This window comes from Sander vitreus, chromosome 14 (genome assembly GCF_031162955.1).
Source record: "Sander vitreus isolate 19-12246 chromosome 14, sanVit1, whole genome shotgun sequence".
Lineage (NCBI taxonomy): Eukaryota > Metazoa > Chordata > Actinopteri > Perciformes > Percidae > Sander > Sander vitreus.
In genome coordinates this window covers 19,176,631-19,201,651 of record NC_135868.1, presented here as the reverse complement: position 1 = coordinate 19,201,651, position 25,021 = coordinate 19,176,631, and the positions used below count along the sequence as shown (strand labels likewise).

Below are 25,021 nucleotides of genomic sequence, written 5' to 3'. Positions count from 1 at the left end.
CCCTGGCGGTGGCACCCAAGGTTCCAGCACCTCCATCAGAAGCTGCCCCGCCCAACAGAAGCGGACTTCGTCATGGGACCCGGGCAGTTGCGCCCAAAGTTCCAGCACCGCCTTCAGAAGCTGCCCCGCCCAACAGAAAAGGACCTCGGCGTGGGACAAAATGCCATCCAAAGGCTGACGCAGGTCAGGAAGACCTCCAGCCTTTGGTCGACCCTGAAAAGAGCCTGTCCCTCTGCTTCACGCAGCTGACCTCAGATAACTGGTAGGACATCCACATTACAGAAATAAAGATAGATTTTAAACAGCATGGTCACAGCATTCTGCTGTTGCTTTTAAAGCAATGATTATCACAGTTGTCATCAAAACACAGGAAGGAGAAACTGAATGGATTGAAATCTGTTCGAGTTCTGGCACGACACCATCCAGAATTCCTGCAGACCAAACTGCATGAAGTCTGCCTGGTCCTCACAGAAGAGGTATTGCAGACATTTTCCTCTTTGTTTCTCTGTTGCATGCAGTTCTCATTTGCCTACTTGTGCATGTACCTGTACTGTGTACACAGGAGTACTGATTGATGTTCTTATTTACTATCTAGGTGAACAACCAGCGCTCTGCTGTGAGCTATGCTGCAATGGGCACCGTAGCAGAGCTCCATGCCCACCTGGGGAGGGCCATGGACACTGAGGCACAGTGGACAGGCCGTGTCCTGCTGCTTAAGTTGGCACAGACAACCAACTCCTTCATTCATCAGCAGGCTAACCTCGCCCTGGATGCGCTGGTGGAGGGCTGCAGCCCTGGTAGAATAATAAATGTTCTCCTCAACACAGGGTTGAGGTAAGAGGAGAGGATGTGATCAGAATTTAGTAAGAAGTGTAGCAGCAGCATTTAAAGTTAATTAAGTGAATCACAATCGACATTCTCTGGTTTTTGTCCCTTCTTCAGGCACCGCTGTGTTGCAGTGAGGGGCAGCACAGCCGAGCACCTCCACCAGCTGATGGACATCGTTGGAGAGGATCAGATCTTGACAGCAGGGAAGATCTTCACAGAGCATTTCCTTCTTGCTGTCAGTAAGATGGCGGTGGATCCTGCACCAGAAGTCAGGTGGGTTAGCAAGTCTTGCATGGTCTTATGGTTTGTGGTTCCTGTGAATAATTCAGTTAGATTTTTCAGTCTTCAGTCAGAATCTTATAGCCTTCAGGGCATTGTGATTATACACAAAATTGCTAAATGTGAAATATATACTGCACAGGCACTATGGACAGAAGATGCTCAAAGGACTCGCCCACCAGAAGGAATTCACGGTCCAGTGGGATAGGATCATCCCAGTGAAAGACAGACATCATTTGGAGAAGATCTTGAAAAAGATGAGGCAGTAGAAGCGGAGGCGATGGAAAGACTGGAGACATCTGGACAACATCAACTTTAGGCTGGCACGGAGGTGCAGGGGTTAGCTCTGTTACCTCACAGGAAGAAGGTTTTGATAAGAATCTGGCCTTTCTGTGTGGAGTTTGCATGTTCTCCCTGTGCCAGTGTGGGTTTCCTCCGGGTGCTCCGGTTTCCTCCCACAGTCCTAAAGATATGCAGATTAGGATAATTGGACATAATTGGACTCACAGGTTCTCAATCTTTTTTCAGCCAAGGACCCCTTACAAGATAGAGAATTTACCGGGGGGGCCCTCATGCATGTTCCTTGGAATAACTGGACATAGCCTCATTTTGGTTTTTACACTTCTATAGTCTTAGTTATTCAAAGAACAACATAAAAGAAATGTATTAGAAAGGTATTAGACATCTTAACACAAAATACCCATAAAATAATGCAATTGGTTGAATTCAATTGGCTGCAAGTAACTCTGTACCTAAACAAAATATAAAAAAGGCAAATCAAGAGAAAAGGGCTAATTTGAAGGGCCTTACCTATCACACATATCACGAGAAGTGTAAAGTGAAGTGTTTCACATAGTGCATAGGCTAAATAAAACATGGATTCTGATTATGGTAGGCTAATTAAAATAGTATTAAAATACTAGCTGTTTTCAATAGCTTCCAAATGTTGAACATTATATGTGATGTATACATAACATAAATATCCATCCATCCTTTTTCTTCTACATGAAGTAGGGGGTATCTGCTCCGTCTCTCAATCAGCTTAGGAGTCCTTGGCCTAAAAAACGTTTAAGAACCCTGGTCTTGGATATACTGTATGTGTCTGTCTGTGATAGACTGGCGACTTGTCCAGAGCTTAAAGTTAACTGGGATAAGCTAACAGTAATAATAATAATATAATTAAAATAATATAAAAAAAATGTTTCTGTTCTGTATTATTTAATTATTCTTATTTAATTGTTCTTCCTGTGTTTTTAATTGTCTTGATTGGTGTTCAACTGCACATTTCAAATGTAATTATAACAGCATTCTACTGTCTAATATTACAGTGTCTTTCACTTAAAATGATCTCAGAAGCAATCACAACGCATTCTTGAACGTGATACTCTTACAACTCGAGAGGTAGAAAATGCGATGGCCAGGTTGAAGCATCTGTGACATATTGTGATGTGAAGCCAATACATTAAATCCACATCCAATATCATTTTAAAAACCCCAGGATGTTCCCTAATCAAATCAAAAGAGAACATGCAGAAAACACATTCACAAAAGAAAGTATAGACATATTAGTGCTCTTAGCACAAGTTATCTGAGAAACTCTGCAGCCTCCACATGAAAAGTCTATGATAAAAGGCTTTGATTCATGTAGAATAGAACAAAAAAAAAGTAATTCTCTTGGTAATGGTTGGATGAAACATGGATAATTGAACATCAGACATGGTGTCCACTTGAGTTATCTTGGTGAAAGTATATATAAGTAATATGATAAGTGGAATGGCTTTATTGGTTTTCTATTGCGTTTTTAAATTCAGAGCTATTTTTCATTTTAAGACACCCACACACCCACCCCCACACCCACACACACCCATTACCCAAAGACTAAAAGTTTTCCATGACCTTAAACATCTGTAGTAACAGCATTCTTATATTGCATAACAACACAAAAAACCTGTCAATAACCATGTTTCACCCTTTTGACTGACTTTACCACTGCCCCACATTAGGCTAATTATACTGTCCCACTTTTAAAAAAAAAACCCCACATTTCCTAAAGTGGGACACACAAGGTGCTTTCTGTTGATGACTGCTGCACCCTCATATGTCTGGTCATTTGAGAGGTCATGAATATGATTTTGATAACATGACACCAAAACTTTAGCTAAGTAATAGTTTCACTGGCATTCATGTATTTATGGGGGACCTACAAACACTAGACCTTAAGTGTCCCACGCAATTCACCCTACCTATATTTTTTGATAGGATGGGTCAACTGCATAAAGATGAATCTGCTACCCAGGTTCCTCTACCTGTACCAAACTCTTCCTTTACCGATCCCAGGTACATTCTTAAAAAAATTAGAAAGCATAGCTTATTTTTTTATGGAGGGGAAAAGTGAAAATATAACAGAAATAAAATTAAAACCCTATACAACACAGATTTTTTTGTTTTTCTCTATTATTACTTCTATTATTAATAATATTGTCATTAACATTATTACTATAATTAATTTTATTTGTGTGTTAAGTTATAACTGCAATTACTATTCGGTCTGAAAATGTCAATAAAGACACTGTCTCAGAAGAGGGACACTTTTTGATGATCATTAGACATACTTATTTATGGCAGAGAGCAAAACAAGAAATACTGTAAATTGGTGCTCATCCCGTTACACATAAAAACAAACAAAGAGTGACACACCATAACTTGTCCATCCATTGTACGGTTTATTATCTTCTTCTTTGAACATGGAGTATTATTGCCGTTTTCCTAATTGATAAACATTATGCACAGTCCTATCATAGTCAACAAGGCAGCGTACTGAAAAAAGGCTTAAGTCCCTCATTTATAATTTGGACCTCTGATCAGCTTCTAGTTGAATAAAACAATCCTTGGGTTGTGATGCTGACTGGATGGAGAAATAATTGAGCAGGTTTTGAGTTCACTTCCAACCATGATGCTTTTCTCTTCAGTGAAGTCCACATTGACCATCCAAACAAGTTTTTTTTTTTTTTTTTAAGTCTCTGAATAAAAGTGTTTTTGCATAACTGCTACAGCAGTTGATTAAGTGAGGCACTGCAATAAAAAGGCACTTTGGTAAATGCTGAGATGAACATAATGATATGGATCTATAGTCTATGCTGACACTGTGTCAATTACAGTTATGATAATGAGGAAAAAATGTAACCTTAAGGAGAAAGGTAATAGACAAGAGAAACAAAACCAACAGACGTTCTACAGGCTCTGCTCAGTCCTGAAAGAGGAAGCAGGAAGTCCAGATAGGTTTGGGTTACCATGACATGGAGTCTATCATGTTAACTAGGTCAGGACAGTTGGAGGCTGGTCTCAGTTCAGTTTTATACTTCCCCTCTAAGTTGTAGTGGAGAGGTTTGTTTAAATCCGGAGGTCACCACAAAACAGGGAAGTCCATTTTACTGAAGCCAGGGTCTCTGCGCAGCTCCCAGTATGTGTTGTTGCTCACCCACGTGTCATCGTTAGACTTCCTGCCGACACAACACAAATCACTCAATGATTGATTCACTTGAATGATTACCATATTTAAATAAAGTGATACTGGTCAAATGTTCAGGGTATTAAATTATCACACCAGTTCCAGAATAATGTTAGATAATAATAATAAATTAAACCGTCTTAAAACTGGATCATGAAATGAAGTTTTTGTGCCTTTATAATGTCATAACATTCTGTGGTCTAGCCGAGATCACATAAAATAAGATAGATTTTATTAATCCCCACACTGGAGAAATTCCCTCGTTACAGCAGCTCAAAAGAAGAAAAATAAATAAATAAAATGGGCCGGTATATGATTCAGACGGTATTATAACCTTCAGCAAAAATATCACGGTTTCACGGTATTGCAATTACAGCTTTAAAATGTTTTTAAATGTCCGGGAAAAATTTTTTTTCTTTCCCATTGAACACAATGTATTTTATTTTTAAACACACTGCACACTGGCAGGGAGACAGATTACTAAACTGCAGTTTCTCTCCTTGACCGTAAATGTTTTGAAAACCTTGACGTTTTCACCTTAAAAAAGGTAACCGGCCCATGCCTAATCAGAATAACACAACTACACATTAAATATAAATATGAAAAATATACAAAAAGTATTATAAGAAATAGAAAAAAATTGAATTAGTTGTAATAATAATAGTAGTAATAATAGTGTATGTAATGTTTCTTATCTTTGTGTATAACATTTTTTATTGAAGAGATATTTTGCTGATTTAAATCCAGCTCTGTGTCATGTGTCTCACTGCTCGAGAACCCAAACACCGTTCACCTAAACACACTGCCCACACAAAGATGACACAGAGCTGGTTTAAAATTGGAAAAGTATCCCTTTGAGCTAAAAAAAAATATCTGATTTAAAACATCTAGGAATATAAGGGAGGATTGTATTTTGAATTGTCTAGGTTTAACTAGAAGTTGTTACTTAATAGAGCATGTGAGAAGTGATGAGTCCCATATCACGTCTGGAATGGATGTGATGTAATGGACAATCACATTAGAGAGAATTACTTTTTTAGTCATTAACGGTTATCTTAACAACCCGGTTTGTTCATCACAAGTCTGCAGACTGTGACAGCCACAGACATTTATACCACATACGACACAGTGGCTACTATGGAGGTGATCTCTGATCATGTGCAATAGAACAATTTGGTTGAAAAAAGAAATCAGCAGCATACTTGAAAAAGCGTGGCTGGTGTGTCATGCTGTTGTCCTGCAGCACTTTCCTCCTCTCCCTCTGGAGTTGCTCTATCCTCTGTTTCTGCTCCTCTGCTCCTTCTGTGTTCCCCTCCTCCAACAGCCTGGACAAAGAACACAAAGAGAGTGAGTCAGGATAGGAAACAGTAGAAATTTGGTCCTACTAGATCGCCACCGCCATTCATCCCAATGATTCCTACACAAACAGGAACATTCTAGTTTTCCCTTGCTCTGGGTAGACCTTAGCTATAGTAGTTGCAGCCGACTGTTGCTGTGCCAATATAGCTACTTAAAGTTCCTACTTAAGACTTGAGTAGAACACTTTGGTACAGAAGCTGCAGATAGGCCTTTTTCACAGCAGACATTTGACTTGTCATAGTGGGAAAAGCACAAGTGTTAGTGACAACTAGGGCTGCACGATCTGATGAAAATATGCAATAATGTTGTTGAATATCGTGATAAAAGTGTACTTAGTTCTCCTGCTTTCAGTATACTGCTGAAATACAACACATTTTTTACTTGTTGAATTAAAAAAAGTGAAAGGAAAGTTTTTCCAACATAAATGGCGAGTGACAGTGAGCCAGCATGCACAATACCAGGACCCTGAAACTGAAGCTGGAAGTCAGCCATCATCATCATCATCATCATCATCATATTATTATTTACACCTGTGCTTTTCCTACTGTGACATGTCAAAATGCCTTCTGTGAAAAAGGCATTTTGCATTTACATTGTAAAACCATTTTCTAGTGACAACTACGACTATTACTACTTGCGTTGACTAATTTGTTATTATTATTCATCCAACCAAATATGTATAATCATTTATTTGTTGGAGTTCAAAATCTTAAATTCTAAATTAAAACCTCTACACGAGTCAATAATTGTGACTTCATTCCCCTGGATCTAAACTCCCATAGTCTGTTGCCATGGTTACGTTCATATTTCAGGCATTAACTGCTTCACACCACATGGGCTCCACCAGACTTGGCCCACAAAATCATGTTTGTAAAAAAACATTTTAGGCAAAATGGTCTTTAAATTCATTTAGACTACAGAGTTACCCGTACAACCCATTAGATTAGAATATATGGTTAAACAGTAAAAAAAAAAAAAACAGACAGAGAGTGCCAACCTCTGGTCCGGCCTGAAGCGTGTGTCTGTGGGGGGCAGCAGAGGTCTCAGTGTGGAGTCCAGCTCATTTAACTCTACCGCCAACTGGGTGAAGCTATAGTACTGGTCGTGGTCCACTGGCATGGGGTCTACACACACACACACACACACACACACACACACACACACACACACACACAGCTGTCATGTCAATCTCAGTTTTGTTGTTTGAGTGCCGTGTTGTAAAATCGGTATAACCAACATTCCCAGGGACCAATCACTCACTTGCTCTCCAGATACACGTGGCAGAAGGTGGGTCTCCTTGAAAAACAGACTTGTGCCATTTTCCAAAGATGGAGTGTACAACTTTTCCTTTCGAATCTGTAACCACTCCCTCTATCTCGTTCACTGTAGAGCTCCATGATCTTGCCTACCAAAAAAAAGGAAGAGGTTGATTTATGTCAGTGTTAAAAAGGGATTGGATTCTTGCTGCGTAATTTTCCATGCTGTTTGCTGTTTGCCTTGACAGTATTGCTGATTCGGAATACTGAAAGTAAAACATGTCTGTTTGAGTTGGAAGCACTGCATTAAAGAAATCTGCAGTAATCTTTTCTTTAGAGAGGGGCATATTTGACATGTTTGTTCAGAGACGGGCAACTCTTAAATCAGGTGCTTAAAGCCAGGCAACTGTAATGATTACAAGGGTCTGACAGAGGTTCATGTGAATGTGACAAACAGATACACACCAACAGTTGAGAACAAACACTTTGTTAAGTACAAATAGGTAAAGTCTGTCTCTACAATAGAACGACACATGAAATGTTCTGGAGTGCAAGTCACATCCCACAGGGACTAAAACATGTTTTACCCAACTTCTTCAAAAAGAAGAACCCTCAAAAATCAATTGCGGAATAAAGATCAGCTTCTGTCATTCACAGTTGGAACAGTGATTTTAAAATCTGTGTTTCCTCACCTTGACAAATGTGATTTTACACTGGCAGGCGTCACTGTTGATATTTTTGATGGACATCTCTCCGTAGTGTTCGATCCAGCGCTGGCCGCTCAGGATGTTATGGATGCAGGACGTCACTTTGTTCCATTCGTAGTGGTCCCCAAACCTGGGGAAATCACAGACATAATGTTGACATGAATGTTGGTTAATTCTAAAGTACTTACACTTGCAGCCGATATTGTGCGCAATGACGTGGACACTCATGCGCATGCCTTACACACACACACAATAAGTAAAAGACTTACGCAGGTAGTGTGACATGGGTGGTTCCCATGGGAACAATTTCCATAGATTTGCCCCAGAATTTATTTTTCCATCGGACATCTAAAAAAAAAAAATAAAAAATAAAAAAATCGCAAAATAACAGGTGAGTGCTCGTGACATTGAAAATTACCATATTGTCTTAATTTAAATCTTCAAGGCTTTATCTGGTCTCATCGGAAAACAGCGTCTTTTTATAAATCAGCTTCTTTATTCATGTGCACAAAGGGAAAAGCAAACACAGGCAGCAGTCTTTGTTTATAGCTGGCACAGCTTCTTTGTTTGTTTTTTTGTTTAAAGTGTCTACAAATAAGGTCACATTAGTATAATCTGCACAGAGTGTGTAGGTATCAATCACTTCCTTATCATGCGATGGAAAGTTACAGAGTGATCACGAGGCAACATGAGGTTAAATGAGGTTACCTAATCTCCCACCACACCAATTCTCGCTTTAAATGTAACCTACAGCATGAATCAAACACTCAGGAACAAAAGGTGTGGTCCAGACAGAAATGAGACGTTTATTCCAAACATGCTCTCTCCTGCTAACCTTGCCAAAAGGTGAAGTTCCTTGAATCAGAGTGACATGCTGACACAGGTGGGTGATGACTCACCTGGGAAATGAAGAGAAGAGATACAAGATGAGATAAAAAGGTACTTTATCAAAAGCTTCACACAGTGGACACTGCAGATCAGGACGTTGTATCATCAAAAACAAAAAGGTGAGAAAGGTGAAACCTAGGACTTTCTTGTGCCAGCTATAAACCATTACTACATTTATTTTGAGAGATCAGTAGAATTACTGTAAACAAACCAGACCACCAGAGAGACGAATAGCAGGTCAGTGTACAACTTTGCTGCTTTACATGGTTTGCTACTGGATTGGAGTTTGTGAGAAGTCTTGTGAATTGCTTTCAAGCATCGAACAGAAAGAGGGCACTGTTCTTCCAGTGCACAATACCTTCACTAATACATCTGACCAGCGGTGGAAGAAGTATTCAGATCCTTTACCTCAGTAAACGTACTAATACCACACTGTAAAAATACTCTTTTACAATTTAAAGTCCTGCATTGAAAATGTTACTTAAGTAAAAGTATACAAGTATCATTCGAAAAATGTACTTAAAAGGAAACGATCAAAACAGTTCTGTCAGTCAACTAGTGTTTAATGGTCTAATCATTTCAGCTGGACTAGTAGGCCTGTATCTTGTTGGGTAGTTTAATTAATAATAAAACAGCATATTTTATAAACTACATACGTTTTGTGTGCAAAAATCTTAATTTGTAAAGTGGTCAGATTAATGTAGTGGAGTAAAAAGTACAATATTTCTCTCTGAAATGTAGTGTAGAGTAGAAGTAGAAAGTGACATGAAAAGAAAAGACTCAAGTAAAGTACAAGTACCTCAGATGTGTACTTAAGTACAGTAATTGAGTAAATGTACATGTGTGTGTTGTTATGTAACCTCTACCTGTTCAGCTATAAACTTGAAGCTTTTATCAGGTCTGTCACACTCGTAGGTCTCTCCCAGGACAGGGTTAAAGGGTTTACTTCCTGCTCGATGGTAGGTGGATGCATATGCAGATATTGCAAATGTAGCGACATACACCTGCACAGACAATCAGAGGGGATGAATTATATTAAGTATTGACACATTTGTCACCATGAGGTTGTGAACATGACTGTGTGTACAATGTATGTGTGTGTGACACCACCAACTTTGTTTACATGGGACTACTGAATGGACATATAAACTGAAACTGTGTGTGTGAGTATGTTCATACATAACATCATTTTAGGTAGAAAAATATTTAGGTGCAAGTGTGCCTCAACTATAAAATTTTTTTAAAAGTCTTCCAAACCATCCTAGGAAGAAAAAAACAATTGAAAGCGTCTTGCTTGCAAAAATAAAATATTTATTAAAGCCTCTAACAGAATCGTGCACAGAGCAAAAAACGAACATCAGAGTAGCTTTTAAAAATCTGCCTGAGGGAGAGAACTAAACTCGAAAAAAACATTTCTTATCTATATTTTGCTATATTTGTTCATCTGTTTCTCACTTTAGTTAACACATGTACATCAGAAACTAAAATCATTTATTAAAAGCATGTAACTTCCAATTATCTTTTCCCTATTATACAGTAAGTGCATGTGCCAATGTTCATGTGAGACTGCTTTGTGCATGTGTGTAGGTGTACAAATAACTCTGTACATTAGACCCTCTCTTAACTGTTTGTACATTCTTACATGGCTCTATCTAGATCTTGCAGGTTTGTACATGCAATATCATCAAGTGTGTTTTTTTTTCTTTTCCCCCCTCTCACCATGCGCTGGTAAGGGTCATGGGTCTGGTTGGCTGTGTCCAGCAGCTCACTGTACTCCAGCTCCTCACACAGCCTCTGCAGGGTGTTGAGTGGCTCATTGAGCTGTACTGGCATGGCCACCTTGGACAGGTCCTTGCCAATGTTGTTCCTCAGGATGTTCCACAGGCTCACGCTGCTGGTGGGGCTGGTAGAGGGCAACACGGAGCGCCGATGAGCCAGGGTCACCACGCTGCTAACTAGAGGGGAGAAATGTGGAGAGAAGACTGGTGAGATTTTTAACAGCGGAGACAAGTGAGTGTGTGTGAGAGCTGAAATGGGAGAGAGGGAGTTGCTTGAGTGTGCGCATTGTTTAAACCAGATGTTGTGTCTAATGTTCAAAGCCGATTTGATGGAGATGAGGGTATGTTGTAACTTCAGAGGTGGCACTTTAAGTCTGGCATTACAACTTGTTTCACCCAATGTGAACACGCTGTAGCACACCTGTCTGAATGGAGCATGGTGGTGTCCCAGCATTGTCTAAATGCTGTTTGAGAGGCAAATAAGGAAATTCTGGGAGATTTTTCAGTTTGACTGAATGGGTGTGTTCCTTGGATATTTTTTGGGAATGAAAATGGTCGAATTCAATTATACAAAACAAAATATTGACACAAATATTTGTATCAACATCAATACAAAAATACTCATCATACTGGCATAAGCCTTCAGAAACCCATTTAACGCAAAAAAAAAAAAAAAAAAAAAATCTAGATAAAGACAAAGAGATTAAACAACCAATCTCTTGACATTTTCATTTACCCCTTTCTCTGCAGAAACTAATCATACTCTCCATATCTTTCTGGATCTAAACCAGATGAAAACCAAGCTTTCTATTTGCAACTCCAGTCATTGTATTTCAAACCCTACCAGCTACCTGAAGGCAAAGGTGTATGCTTGTGAAAATCTAACACCATCTTCAGCAGTGAATAAATGAGGCCTCTACACAGATGCTTTGTCACATACTGAATGAGGAAACATCGTACTGAGTTTGTAAACACGTCTGGGAGTTGGTGGTGGTCATGTTCAACACATTTCTCTAAGCAGGTGAGTCATTTCAATGATTCCAGACATTTAGAATGTATTTGATGTCAACACTTGCACAAAAGCACACAGAGGTTTAGTCACAATCGCACCCAAGTGCTCTAATGTGTGGGGTCTACTCGCCGCAGCAGAGCGCCAGTGTGACGTCATGGGAGCGCCGTAACTAGTTGCAGTCTTCTCCTGAACAGAGGTGGCGCTAATGAGGAAAGGCTACCGACTTCACTATTTCTACAGACCAGAAGGAGAAGAAGAAAAAAAAAAGGTAAACAACGGCAGAACTGGCAGCAGCATTGACGTCAATGCTTCGATTTGATTCAATGACCTACTTCGTCAGATCAAGCTTTTCATTCGCCATAAAAGAGCTCATCTTAACCCAGTAAGTTTACAAGAGAGACTTGCAGTCACTCCGAGAGTCCTGGCATCCGGTTGCTCTCGAGCTCGTTCATGCTTCCTGTTTCCGCTTTGTCGCGCGCCGATGAAAAAAATAGAGTGGTGCGCGCCCTCTGGTTGCGCACTCAAAATCCTGGCGCCCCAGCGAGATCTACGTCATTTTGACATAGCTACGGTGACTGTAAAACGGCTTTAAGACAGACAAGCCCTGCCTCTTTTTGACAGAATAAGGTCTCTTTGCGCTGTCTGTCTTTTCTCATTGTGGAGGGAGTTGATGTCCACACACACACACACACACACACACACACACACACACACACACACACACACACACACACACACACACACACACACACACACACACACACACACACACACACACACACACACACACACACACACACACACACACACACACACACACACAGCTTGTTACTGTATCATGTACCAGAGTTGTGTCTCTCACTGCCTCCCTCGTTGCTGTAGGTATCCATGGAGACGCTGTCACTGACATCACTGATGTACGAGTCATCGTCAGACACCTGGAGACAGAAAATCAATGTTGAAAGGTCAGCGAGCGACCAGAATGTAAAATCAAGGACAAAAACCCACAAACCCAAAAGTCAAACAACAACAAAAAGTGCACCCAGTGTACAGCATGTTTGTTGTGATTTGCAGGTGTTAGTTGTGCTAAAACCAGCTGTGTTGGAGAGGATCTATGAGTAAAATAAGACAGATTACTTTTCCTACACAACTAACCCTTTATTAGACTTGAACTTGATTTGTTTGACAACTGTAGTGCTGAAACAAATAGTAAGTTAATTGATTATAGTCAAACAATCTCGCAAAAATTCGCAAAACATTTAAATGGTTCCAGCTTCTGAAAGTTTACGATTTGCTGCTTTTTTTTCTCTGCTCTACATCATTTTAAAACATACAAAACAAGTCATTTGCACCTTGAAATTGTGACAGACGAAACAATTAAGACTTAGATTAATAGACCGATGCATTTGTCTTTGAACATAGAGAATAAGGTAGTAGATATTGTCTCACCTCATTCTCAGAAGAGGAAGAGGAGAGGAGGTACTCCTGAGCATCGAAAAACTCTGATATGGACTCTGGGATAGAAGCTTTGCTCTCATTGGACACCTGGTGGACCAAGGAGTGGGAGCCACCTGGACATTCCTGATGATAATTTTTTTTTTAAAAGTCAGCTGAGTGAAATTGGACCTGTGGTGATAGGTGGTGGACATGTGTGATGTGATCATGCAGAACCAATGTTTTTGAGTCACAGAGACACTCACTGAGGCATAGGCGCTCTTCAAACCCATAACCTGCGCTGGCTGTGGCGCCTGCATGTCGATGGTGTGCCTCAGTCTGTCTTTTTCTGCCACTAGGGAACTAAAGGCTGACTTCAGTGTGGTGTGGACTGGAGAGAAGCAAACGCCAGACAGAAAAACAGGTGGAGAGTTGTCATGGAAACTATCTTACCACACACACACACACACACACACACACACACACACACACACACACACACACACAAAAAACTGCAAACTAGCAGACATCCCAGCAGAGACTCACTGTTGTTGGCCAGCCTGCAGAAGTCCTCCTGTAGACGCGAGGCGTCTGTAGGCGAGTCCGGGGATTCAGGACAGACCTCCTGGGTGTTTGACTCAGTGGTGGAGAGATTGGGGTTGGAGGCGTGGAGACGGGGGGATTGGGAGGAGATGCAGCTTGGGACCTGGTGGACAAAAACAGAGAACGTTGAAGAGCTGTAAGCCATTATTTTACCCTCATTTCCCGCCGTTGATTAATTGTAATTTAGTTTCTTAATAATTCTCAAAAGAAAAGCTGTGCGTACCTGTAGCGTGGCTTTGGTTTCTTTGCCATTGTTTTTGGATCGCCATCTCCTTGGCCTCTTCTCTTTTTTGGGCATGTCGTAATTAGACGCCTGTGGTACCACGAGAAACAGAGTTATTAAGGGATTAGTAAACAAAATTACATTCCGTTTTGACCAGAAAAAAAGTATTTCCCTTCATCAGTCTTACATACGTATATTCCATGAGTAAGAGCAGTATTTTAGTTCTGTTACACCCACAAAGTTGGCAAATTCATTTCCATTGAATATTTCAGCAAATAGCTTTGATAAAGTAAACACCTCTACATTTTGCATGACAGCAAACTTAATCTGTGTGCCTGTGCTTACTTGTAGTGCACTAATGGCTGGGGCGGAGTATGTGCGATGGAGGACCTCCATGCTCTTCAGCAGGAGGTTGAGTTCGAGCAGGTACGATTCACATTCCTCCAAGTCTGGCGTGAAAGAAAGATTATTATTAGATGAAAGTTTGGGTGCGTGCGATGGTGAGAGATAATATGAAACGTGAAAGATTCACTGCAGTGAAACACATTTCTGACAAAATAACAACCAACCTTTGCCGCAGTTGTTCATGTCCTCTGAGGAATGGAGCCAAGAACTGACCTTAGCCTGGTGGACTGACGCCTGCTTAGTGAGAGTAGCCCTCTGTTTTAGAGGGAGAGACGGATGAGACAGAGGAGAGAGGGTGAGGCATATGCAACCTCACATAACTGCATCCCTACTGTGTCAAATCTAAGGGAACAACTATGTTTTCTACAAACGAGCAAACGGAAAACAACTTACTTTTCTTAGGGAGTCATTGAGGGAGGGGGAGGATGAGGGGTGGGGGTGGAAGAGGTGCCTCTCATGGGGATACATGGCAATCTCGTTCTGCCGAAACACGCGGTGATGACGCAGCTTTGACACCCACTCCTCAAACAGCTCCGGAGACTTCACCTGGGTGCCATAAAGTCAAATTAGGAGCAGTAACTGGGAGACGGCTGCTGTCAGTGTATTTGTACGAAACAGAAAAGAGTAAATAAGAAGGACAGCGTGTAGGTGTTCATGCATTTGTGTACATCTCCATCTATGAGAGATGGCACTGACTCACGTTAACATGGGTGTCAGGAGTTACCTTTAAGTGATAGATGTTATTCTCGGTGTCCAAGTCGATGCACATGGCTTTTTTCTTGATTGACATGACAGAGAGGCCAACATCAATGCAGCCATGGAGCTTTCCCTTCTTCAGCTGTGAACACAACACTTTGTAAGCGTGTCTGTTATGTGTTGTAATGCAAGAATGACAGACAGAGGGCACTCTTGAGGTAATACCTACATCAGTTCCATGCTTTGCATACTTCAAGATGCCTTTCTCCAACACAAAGAATCTCTAAGTGGGAAGAAATCAAACTCAGTCAATATTTCTTCACACAAATGACTCAGTTTTCAGTTCTTGCCACCCATGAATCACATGTTTATTGCACTCTTAGATTGTACAATAGTTAAAAACACCAATAAAAAAAAAAAAAAGGTATGCAAACATTGTACCCGTTCACCACTTTCCCTTGACCCTGCCATTCACATTTCACAACAGCAGCAGGGAACTAAGTAGCAGTGTAGATAACGACATAGCAACAGCTTACAAGCACATCTTGCTCACTTTAGTTTTACAGTCAAAAAAGGAATGCACTGATTAAGCACTTTGACAGTACTCGAGACCTCGTGAGTTTAAATATTGTCTGTTTACGTGGCTATTCAATCATGTTGCAAGGCAGAACTTTCCAGGTATGCACACAGAAGAGGGGGAGGAAGATGAGTCAGGGTTACAGTATAATCAGCTGGGAATACAAAGAATGGAAAGCAGGAAATACAGAGGACTATAATGGTGAGGAGGAGGAAATGTGGAAATAGCTCGAGGTATTAAAAGATAACATTTAGGTTGGACTGAAAACATTGCTGGTTCAGTCCTGGTATCATCAGGTAAGAGATCACAACTAACACCCATGTACAGTATTTCTTTACCAAAATGGACATGAGGCATTTTAGAACACAATCTATCCTTTTAGGAAACACAGCGAATAAGTGCAAACTGATGTGGCTTACTATCTGACACCCTCTGTATCAAAAGCAATCAAGTTCAGAGTGAAAATAGGTCTTTGGTTCAACAAAAAGGCAGCAGCAGTGTTCTATAAAAAGACGTGTTCCAATGCTGTTGCCTTCTTGGGCTGTAAAAGGCCTGGTGAGGTGCTCACCTTATGCCACCCCTTCATGGGCCACTTCCTCCTCTTGAGCAGAAAGCCCTCCTGTCTGTCAGGCTCCTGCATGCTGGCGGGAGCCCCCCTGAGCCCCTCTACAATCTCCCAGCTGTCCTGAAGGGAGACACAGAGGCAATAGTGTATGAGTTAGACAGAAATTTCCCTTGGAATAACAGGAGGTATAACACAATCTAAACAGAACACATATCATCATCATCACAGATACCATTTAAGTGCATAATGTTGTGACTGCAATAACGATTATTCTAAAAACAGCGTTATTGCACTTAATGCATTTGTTTGATTTTGCATTTCTAGGAAGACTTTAATGTTTGTTCACTGGGAACAGCCTCTAGACTGTAAATAAAGATGGACGACACATCTCCACTTTCTCCCACTGTACAAAAGTGAAGCCAAACTATCCCGGTTACGGGCGCTGCCTTCTTGTAATTTTGGAGCCAGAGTCTGCGCAAGTAAATCGGGCTGTATCTAAGTCCCGCCCTTACACCCGCCCGACCAATCGAGAGTCAATCACCGCTGTCAATCATGAAGTTTTTATAACATCAAATAACTAAATTAAAACCAGTCCTGAATAAACACTTAAACAAATATCAGCGTGATAAGAATTACCTAAAATGACAGAAACTGTACTTTTTAGTTTGGCACAGGTCCCATCTGCTAACATTGAGGGGGCGGGATGTATTACCTATACTGCAGCCAGCAGCCAACCAGGAGGCGATCGAGATGTTTTGGTTTCACTTTTGGGGAGCTGTCAAGCTGTCCAACTTTATATACATCTCTATAGAACAGCCCTTAAGAATTGAATCAATTTCACACACACATGCACAGTAATAAGATTTGACCTGCTTTGATATGAACTGAGAACAAATGCTAAAATTCTAACAGTGGCTACGAGCACGTTTTGTTAACACATCAAAAACTCCAATACTGTACATCAAAGTACCACACACACACACACACACCTGGTTACTGTCGTGCTTAGAGGAGCCGCTGCTGTCACTGTGAGTGGGTGACGTCGATGGCATCTTTTTGCGACTTGACTGCTTTTTGCCCACCGTTGTCTCGTTTCTGTGGAAACAGCAGCAACAGAGATCACAGCAGAGCCGCCAGGAGCATCACTCTGACCTTTGAAGGCCACGCCACAACAGTCAGCACTGCGGAGAAAGGTTAAAAACGTACTGATGTCAGAGCAGCACAAAGGTTATTTTAAAAGAGGAGAGCAGCAGCGTGCAGGACACGACAGATAAAAACAGAGAGGAATCACTTACTCACTGTGTGTCTGACTGACTGTGAGCAGTCTAATTGAGAATAGAGAAATCCCCAAAGTAGCTTTGTTTTAAGGAAGCTACAGACACAAATATCCAGAAATCGTTATCATGAGCTCTCACGCACACACAGTTCAGGGTTCAACTTGCACCATGCAAATTCAGATGCATTCTGACTGACTGTATGGCTTTGTGCGGGCTGTGGTACTTTCAAGCTAAGTGCACACATAACCTCAAATAAATGTTGAAAGTCAGTATCTATAGCTGTGGTGGTACCAGAAATGTTTTAGGATCAAAAGGCCCACATGTAAACAAGCATGTGAACTTCAGGAAAACAGCAAACATTCCCATTGGAATATGCAGAGCATCTATCATTGAAAAATAATAAATACAAGTTATGACTCCAGACGCAACTAAACAACAACCACGTAAAATATGTCCAAAACCTATTTCTAACACTAAGCGGCTCATATACATAAACATTTAGAGCCCACACCATCTGCATACTGCCTAAGTTGAGAACCTGATCCTTGCGGTTTCACCAGTGGCTGGTTTCAGCAAACAATTGCTCCTTCCGCAGCCTCCTCCTGTAATTGTATTTCAGATTTAAAATGTGATTTTTTTCTTTCATGTGTTGATCAAATGTTGTGTATCTGAAGCTCTGCTAGGTGGCACAGAGGGTCCATGTCAAACTTGCTCTGATTTGTTCTAGAGTTTGTTGTTATCGTTTTGCAAAATGCTGCTGTCCAAAAGTTATGATTCCAAACTAGCCGCTATTAAAAACAAAAGAATTAGTTTGTTTTGCTCTACACGTATATGAAAAGTTTTGCGTTAAGTCTCTTATAGATATGCACTGTACAAGTTTATGGTTCCAAAGGATGAGCAGGGAACACCACATTCTCACTGTGATTTAACATTCATTCCTCTTATGCCCCAACCTGCCTGTGTAATGTATTTTATACCTCTGTGTGTTTTAATGCCACACCTGATATTATCAAAGACTAATCTCAGGTGTGTTAAAGTGGATGTGTGTACTGTACATGTGAGCAGGGCACATCCACACAACTTTCTGGTTATTCAACCCAGTGAGAGAATGCTTTTGTGCTTTGTGGGTGCTCGCATGCAAATTTGTGTAAATTCTTGGATTTTAAGCGTGCTGCAAACTACATCCTCTGCTAACGGTCATGTGGTTTGTGTGTGTGTATTCTGTAGTTCCCCAAGTCCTCGCTTACAGTCAGTACCATGGTCAGGACGTGAGTCATCAACAGGAAAGAATGTGCTCCGTGCTTCGATACCCCCGACACACCATAACACACAGCTAGCTACAGTCAACAGTGGGCTAAAAGCAGCCTGAAACACAGTGGACGGCCCAGTTACTCCACGCCTCTGGAGCACAGACTAAAAAGACAGACAACAGATTAGAGTAGGCTTCAAATGATAAACTTGGGGAGCTCAAATTAGCCTAGCTCGTCAAGTCGTTGTGTTTGCAGTTTGCACTTTTCAGGCTGTGACATGCCTGGCTTCTTCAGCTGCATCTGAAGCTTTATAGAATCAAGTTCAGGAATTCACACACAACTTCTGCATATCTGCATCTCAGGGCCTGGATGGTAAATTTCCAGCACCGACTGCAGTCATGATTATAAACACAATACGTGGTGAGTAAGGGCAGCAGCATAAAGCACCACTTTACATAACACACTCAGCCCTGCCTTTATTCCCTCAGCCTTTTCCCTTTCACACAACTCAGCAGCAAAGTTTGCAGCAAAACACTTCCTTTGAGTAAAACCTCACTTGCCACTGCATCTGTGCACAGATTTAGTTTGGGAGTGTCACTACCTCATTACCACATACCACACTTCACTTTACAAACTTAAAAGCCTGTATGAAAGCTGTGTATTAGTCTAGAACACTATCTGCCACAGATGAACTTTTGAAGCAGAGACATGTTAGTCCCCAAACATCCCACTGAGTTCCCTACTTACCTCGATGGAGTAATTACTGTAGTATTGTACACCACTGAGCCTCCTGCACTGCAAGACTAGAAGTGCTGGGGTTTTGCCTTTAGACTTACGTAATTGGAGTCAATCATTAATAGCACAACAGCTTGTAAATTATCTGTTAAGATGGAAAAGGGGTCATTCTCATGGCAAGGGCCAATCCCACAGAGTCACAAGGCCCAAATGAGGGAATAAAAGGTGATAGAAGTGAGACGTTTTGTCTGGATGTATGAAACAGTGGGGTCTGCATGGGACACCATGAGCTAACATTTGTATAACATAAGTGCTGTGTGGTCTAACTACAAACCTGTGTGCACAGTAAATAGATCTACCTTGGGTATGCTCTTCTTCTTTTTTCCCCCTCTAGCATATTTTCTCTTTCACTGCATTGTGGGAAAAAGTACCTATAATTACCTTACAATGAGAGAAGCCCTCTCCCTTAAACATCATTCTTTAAGATTTGACTTAAACCCAGTTTCTAGGGTGAGCACAGACCTGCTTGAGACACCATGAGCCAAAAGCAGAGATGCAAATACACACAAGAGTAGAACCCTTTCTTCTACTTTCTTCTGATTTCCCACAACCAACAAAGTGCTCAGCCCCCTAAAATGGCCACCACACTAAGCACTGGTGCTCCCTCAAAGCTCTCGCATGACAAACGTTGTTCCTAGGCTGAAATGCACTACAGGAATGCCGCTCTTAAAAGGCATCGTTCAACTAAAAGTCATTAAGGTTAGAGCTGTAACAATTCCAAATGTTGCTGTACAATTAATTGTCTCAGAAAGAATTGCAATTAACAATATGATTGTCTCTCAGTCAAATTTAAAAATATTTATTTATTACTTTTTTTTACACAAAATAAAGTTTTGAATTAATCCCAGGATATGCCTTTTGGTTATATATCACTGTTATGCGACAAACATAGTGTAGTAACACAGGTATACAGCCTATTAAGTAAACCACACCTCTTTATTATCATAAAACATTTTGTAACTGTACCCCCCCCCTTGTCATTTTTGTTGCTATGAACGTATATAGGGGTCAAGTGCCAACAACTACCATCGCATAACAGTCTGACCAAGAATGAGTTATATTATTACAATTTGGCATATACAAAATCAACAATTTCCATCAACAGGCTTAGTCCTTAAGACCTTAGCTAATGTTAGCAATTAATTACGGTTAAAGAAAGAAACCGCGATTATGTGAAAATATTGACAATTATGTAATAATTGTTACAGGCCTAAGTAAGGTACACTATAGCTACCGGCACCACATATTGTGTGAACAGAAAGCCCTGTGGCTTTCATGAAGCCAAGCCTCATCTGATGTTCACCAGTTTCCATGACAGGAGCTCAAGACAACTAGCCTAAAGCCAGAAGAATTGTCAGACTGGAGTTTCGAGTCCTGGCATGACAAAGACACAGACATAGATTTAGCAGCCAATCCATCTGCTTTCTGCCTATACACATTCTTGCAACAGCAGGACTGCCGTCAACCCAAAAATCCAAATCCTTGTAGGCTATATCCTCCCCATTACTGGCTGACTGGGATTTCAAAAAGGTCCTCACAGATGGCCCATCTGTGACTCTAACTCCAATAAAGTGTCAGAATCTTCCGGTAAATCTTCTTCACATTAAAGCTGTGCATCATACACTTATTATCAAACAGAGTGGGTTTCAAATAGACTCACATCTGGCTATGTTATCTGGCTACTTCATACATTAACACCCTTATTTTACAAAAAAGTAAAGAAACAGATGTGCGGCAGCATATGGTTTTGCATTGGTTGGTGGCAGTAGCACTCAGCTTATCTGACCCGTGACATGTCTGACTGAGGGTTTTAAACAGTATTTTTCATCTGAAAGTAATACAGTGCCTGCATTCCCTGTATGCAGCAAAGGAAAAACTGATGTGGGCATCAGTGAGTGATCAAAGAGGTAAAAAGCAGCCCCAATATGGCATTCAGCAGTCAGTTATTTTCATGTGCACTCAAAGAGAGACAAAAAGAGAACAAGCTTGTGAGCCAGCATTCCCATAGATTCATGACCAATGTATTTTTGAAAAGCCACATCACAAAAGATGTCTCTCCGTCTCTTTCCTGCTGAGACAAGGGACACTCCGTGTTACTGCTCAATCACGGGTTGCTATGGATACAAAAAAAAAAAGCAAGAATATATTCAGTTTGTGTTTGTTCTTAATGGAAAATCTGAGGGCATAAAACATGGGGCTATTTATAGAACCTGTGCCGTTACCAGCAGAAACATGATTTCACATGAGAGTGTCAGAGTCGACCAGTCGGCTTGGCTGGAAGTAGGGCACAACATCCTATAACCTTATAAAACCATAAGAGATTACAGACGGGCTATTCCCAGATTGGCTACTTGGTGTATTAGTCAAGGCAGAAATGCTCTGTATGTAGTTACCAGCTTTTAAGTGGGTGTTGTGCAAAGGAGAGAGTGACATAGAGATAACTCAGTGAGTCACATTGGCCATGCTGGATGTTCACGCCCAGAAATGTTACAGCAAGAATAAACATTTGGGCTGAACTGTAATCAGCTGACTGATAGACTTTATTGATTCCTGTGGCACAATCCTCTGTTGGCTTGAGATCATGGAAGTTTAACAGGACATTCCTGGAACAGCGCCCCCTGAAGTCAGTAGGGATTCAGTCTGTGTCTTGCTCAAGGGCTTTTTAACAGGGCAGAGCTACATGCCAACAAATGGGTTTGAACCCAGATTGTTGCGTTGCAGAGCAGCCTCTTACTACTTCTACTCTTTCTGGGACTGCAACTAATGATTATCTTTATTACCAATTAATCTGGCAATTCTATTCTTGATTAATTGATTTATCACTTGGTTTATGAAATGTCAGATTCCCAGAGACATCTTCAAATGTTTTATTTTGTCCAGCCAACAATACAAAAGCTATTCAGTATAAAAACAAAACACACCAGTGAAAAGCAGCACATCCTCACTTTCAGGATCCTCACAGACAAGCTGGCCATGTTGGTTAAAACATGACTTCCAAGAATGGATTATCCAAATAGTTGCAGATTAATTTTCTGATTTATCAACTAATCGTTTCAGCTCTAACTCTAGACAGAGAACTGTCAGTAGTTTGCATAACTGATTTTTGAACATAGGAATTGTAATTAAACCCATTTTATATCCTTCTCCATTATTTTCTGTAATGTAAAAATCTTCACATATTCTATAACGTCATTACAACTCTGTGAACCAGCCTCACCCTCAGTTTAGATATGTGTTAACAATAAACTTCAGGGGTACAGTTGTGTTTACACTAGGTTGGGTACTGGGCTGGCATTGTGTGCCCACAGGCAATCTATGAATGGCCCGGTGATTGATAGTGATGCTATCACCACTCATGCATAAAGTGATCCTGTCTGAAATAATAGGTGCTAGGCCAAGTATTGATTTACAGTATAATAAAAACAAAGCCACTCAAGCGCCACAAAAGCCTGGAGTAAAAAAAAACACTTAACGGCTCATGGTCATTTCATTAATTAATGGCGAGTAGTATGCAATCAATAGTAGAGTAATTTACATTTAGAAAATAGTGAACATATTCAACTGTTTGTTTTGTTCAACCAATAGTCCATTACTTGCTGCAAAGTGTATGTTGATTAAGGATGCGTGTGTGGCCTCCTAGGAAACATACTGTACTGTCCTCAGTAGGCCTACTGCACATGAAAAACACAGGCTATTGCTAAAAATGCTGTCCTTTCTTAAAAAAAACAGAAACACTGCCATACTGTAAACTTAACAAACAACTTTGAATGAATGTCTCCCATCAAATCAGACCAGCCTACATCCTCACTACTTATTTAATATGAACACACTGAATAACGTTAAATGCAATGATAACAGTTTGCTTATTCTGGGGGGTGATGTCAGCGCAGCAACCAATTCGGATTGGTTAAATTATATAGTCCTGACTCTACGGGAACAAACCAACAAACCACAGGTGTCCCGTTTAAATTCACAGCCCTGCTCAGTTCCTGTTGCCAACAGCCAACACAGCAATTCAAACTTGTCAGCACAGGCAAAATGTCCAATATTCCATGTGGTCGTGAACCCTGCGCTCACACAGCCTCGATAAAACCGTATGGGCACATCAAACGGGCACACGGAGGCACCAAATGGCACGAGAAAGTCCATTAATAATTCTATCGAAAGCGATATTTCACTTCAGCGCTGAAACAGTGAGCTAAAACCACGACAGAAGCGCTGTCAACTCTGCCGCTGTGTTCAAACGGAAGCTAGACAACAACCGCAAAAGCAGAGACATCATTTCACATGGTTATGAGTGTTAATGACAAGAAATGCTTACGGTTCTGTGGCGAAAGCTACAGCATCCTATCCTGATGGTAGAGACATACCTGGCGTTGGGCTACTGCTCCTCCTCGTTACAATGCCGGGGAGCTATGTGGAGGAGGCTCTACTGAGCCAATCACAATCGAGGACAAACCCGATGGGCGGGAACAAGGGTTGGGCGGACACCTTTTTGAACGTACCATAGAGTGACGTAGACAAAAATGTCAAAGTAAACAAAACCAAGGTGAAAGTTTAGCGTCAGGTAAGCTCCAGCTGTTAAAGTGACACTGTCATGTTAATACATGATTTAATGTGCTACTGTGTGTTAATGTAGGCTATCATTGTTTCTGTTCATTACCCCCACTCTTTAACACTTTAACTCATTTTAACAAAAATTAGGCTACACGCTTGTTTTACATTCTCTCACGTTCATTCTGCCTTGTAGTCAAAGCTAACTGTATGCTGCTTGATTTAAAAATTGAGATTACAACCACCAAAAACAACAAAGGCCCATTTTCCCCCTTAATCAATGACCACAACACTTATTGTGTACTCGTACATAAGAACAGATGGCGTCAGAGACAATTATTTTATCGATTAATCGTCACAAAATGAAGTGGAATTCTTCCCATTCCTACAAGTGATGTCATTAAATTGCTTGTTTTGTCTGTAGAACAGTCCAAAACCTTAATATATTCAGTTTATTATCACTTAAAACAAAGAAAAGCATCTAATTGTTTGTGTGAATGTTTCATATTTTTGCTTGAATCAATCAATTATGTTTATGTTAATGGACTAATGAATTCTTTTAATATTAGAACCCGGGTGTGGATTGTAGGACACAGTCTATTCACGAATAAAAGCCAGTGTGGGGATACAGTAGGCTATGTGTCTTAATAATCTGGTCACATTGCTTCATCACACAGTGAACAGTCCAATGACAGATTGTTTGGTGCTTTTCCTCAGAGATTCTGGTTGCAAAAAATGGCTTAACCCACAAGTGCTGACTGTTTGCTGAAAGGATGAGTAAGTGAGAGAAGTTGTGTGATTGCACCCAGACGGAATGAGCATGTGGGTGAATGAATGAGCATGTGTTTATGTGTTTCTATTTAATGTCCATCTTAAGTTATGCTTCGCATGTCTTCTTCAAAGAAAACTCTGCTCAGTCTGTTGACCTCTGCTGTCCTTCTAGCTCTCTGAACCAGCCTCAAAGCTATGATTTGTTTACTCAACAAAACAAATGTCCTTCTTTGCATGGGCATGAGGCTGTTACTTC

The 25,021-nt window shown here is 40.8% G+C and overlaps 2 protein-coding genes across 2 annotated transcripts; one reads left to right on the top strand and one right to left on the bottom strand.

Annotated features, from left to right (window-relative positions):
- Window positions 1-488: 488 nt before the first annotated feature.
- Window positions 489-2,468, top strand: LOC144528467 (TOG array regulator of axonemal microtubules protein 2-like). The gene is made up of 3 exons (XM_078267054.1): window positions 489-834; window positions 943-1,101; window positions 1,250-2,468. The coding sequence occupies exons 1-3, from the start codon at window positions 632-634 to the stop codon at window positions 1,374-1,376; spliced, it is 489 nt and encodes a 162-aa protein (XP_078123180.1). The 5' UTR covers window positions 489-631; the 3' UTR covers window positions 1,377-2,468.
- A 1,338-nt stretch (window positions 2,469-3,806) lies between these two features.
- Window positions 3,807-23,852, bottom strand: LOC144528466 (oxysterol-binding protein-related protein 3-like). Its single transcript, XM_078267053.1, has 22 exons — window positions 23,762-23,852; window positions 17,108-17,299; window positions 16,122-16,238; window positions 15,206-15,259; window positions 15,005-15,118; window positions 14,674-14,826; window positions 14,445-14,535; window positions 14,221-14,324; window positions 13,876-13,965; window positions 13,596-13,755; window positions 13,316-13,440; window positions 13,065-13,196; window positions 12,460-12,553; window positions 10,545-10,780; window positions 9,692-9,829; window positions 8,773-8,836; window positions 8,207-8,285; window positions 7,923-8,067; window positions 7,235-7,379; window positions 6,972-7,098; window positions 5,818-5,940; window positions 3,807-4,607 (listed from the first exon to the last, which is right to left on the bottom strand). Exons 2-22 carry the CDS (start codon window positions 17,168-17,170, stop codon window positions 4,511-4,513), a joined length of 2,451 nt encoding a protein of 816 aa, XP_078123179.1. The 5' UTR covers window positions 17,171-17,299; window positions 23,762-23,852; the 3' UTR covers window positions 3,807-4,510.
- Between the last annotated feature and the right edge of the window lie 1,169 nt (window positions 23,853-25,021).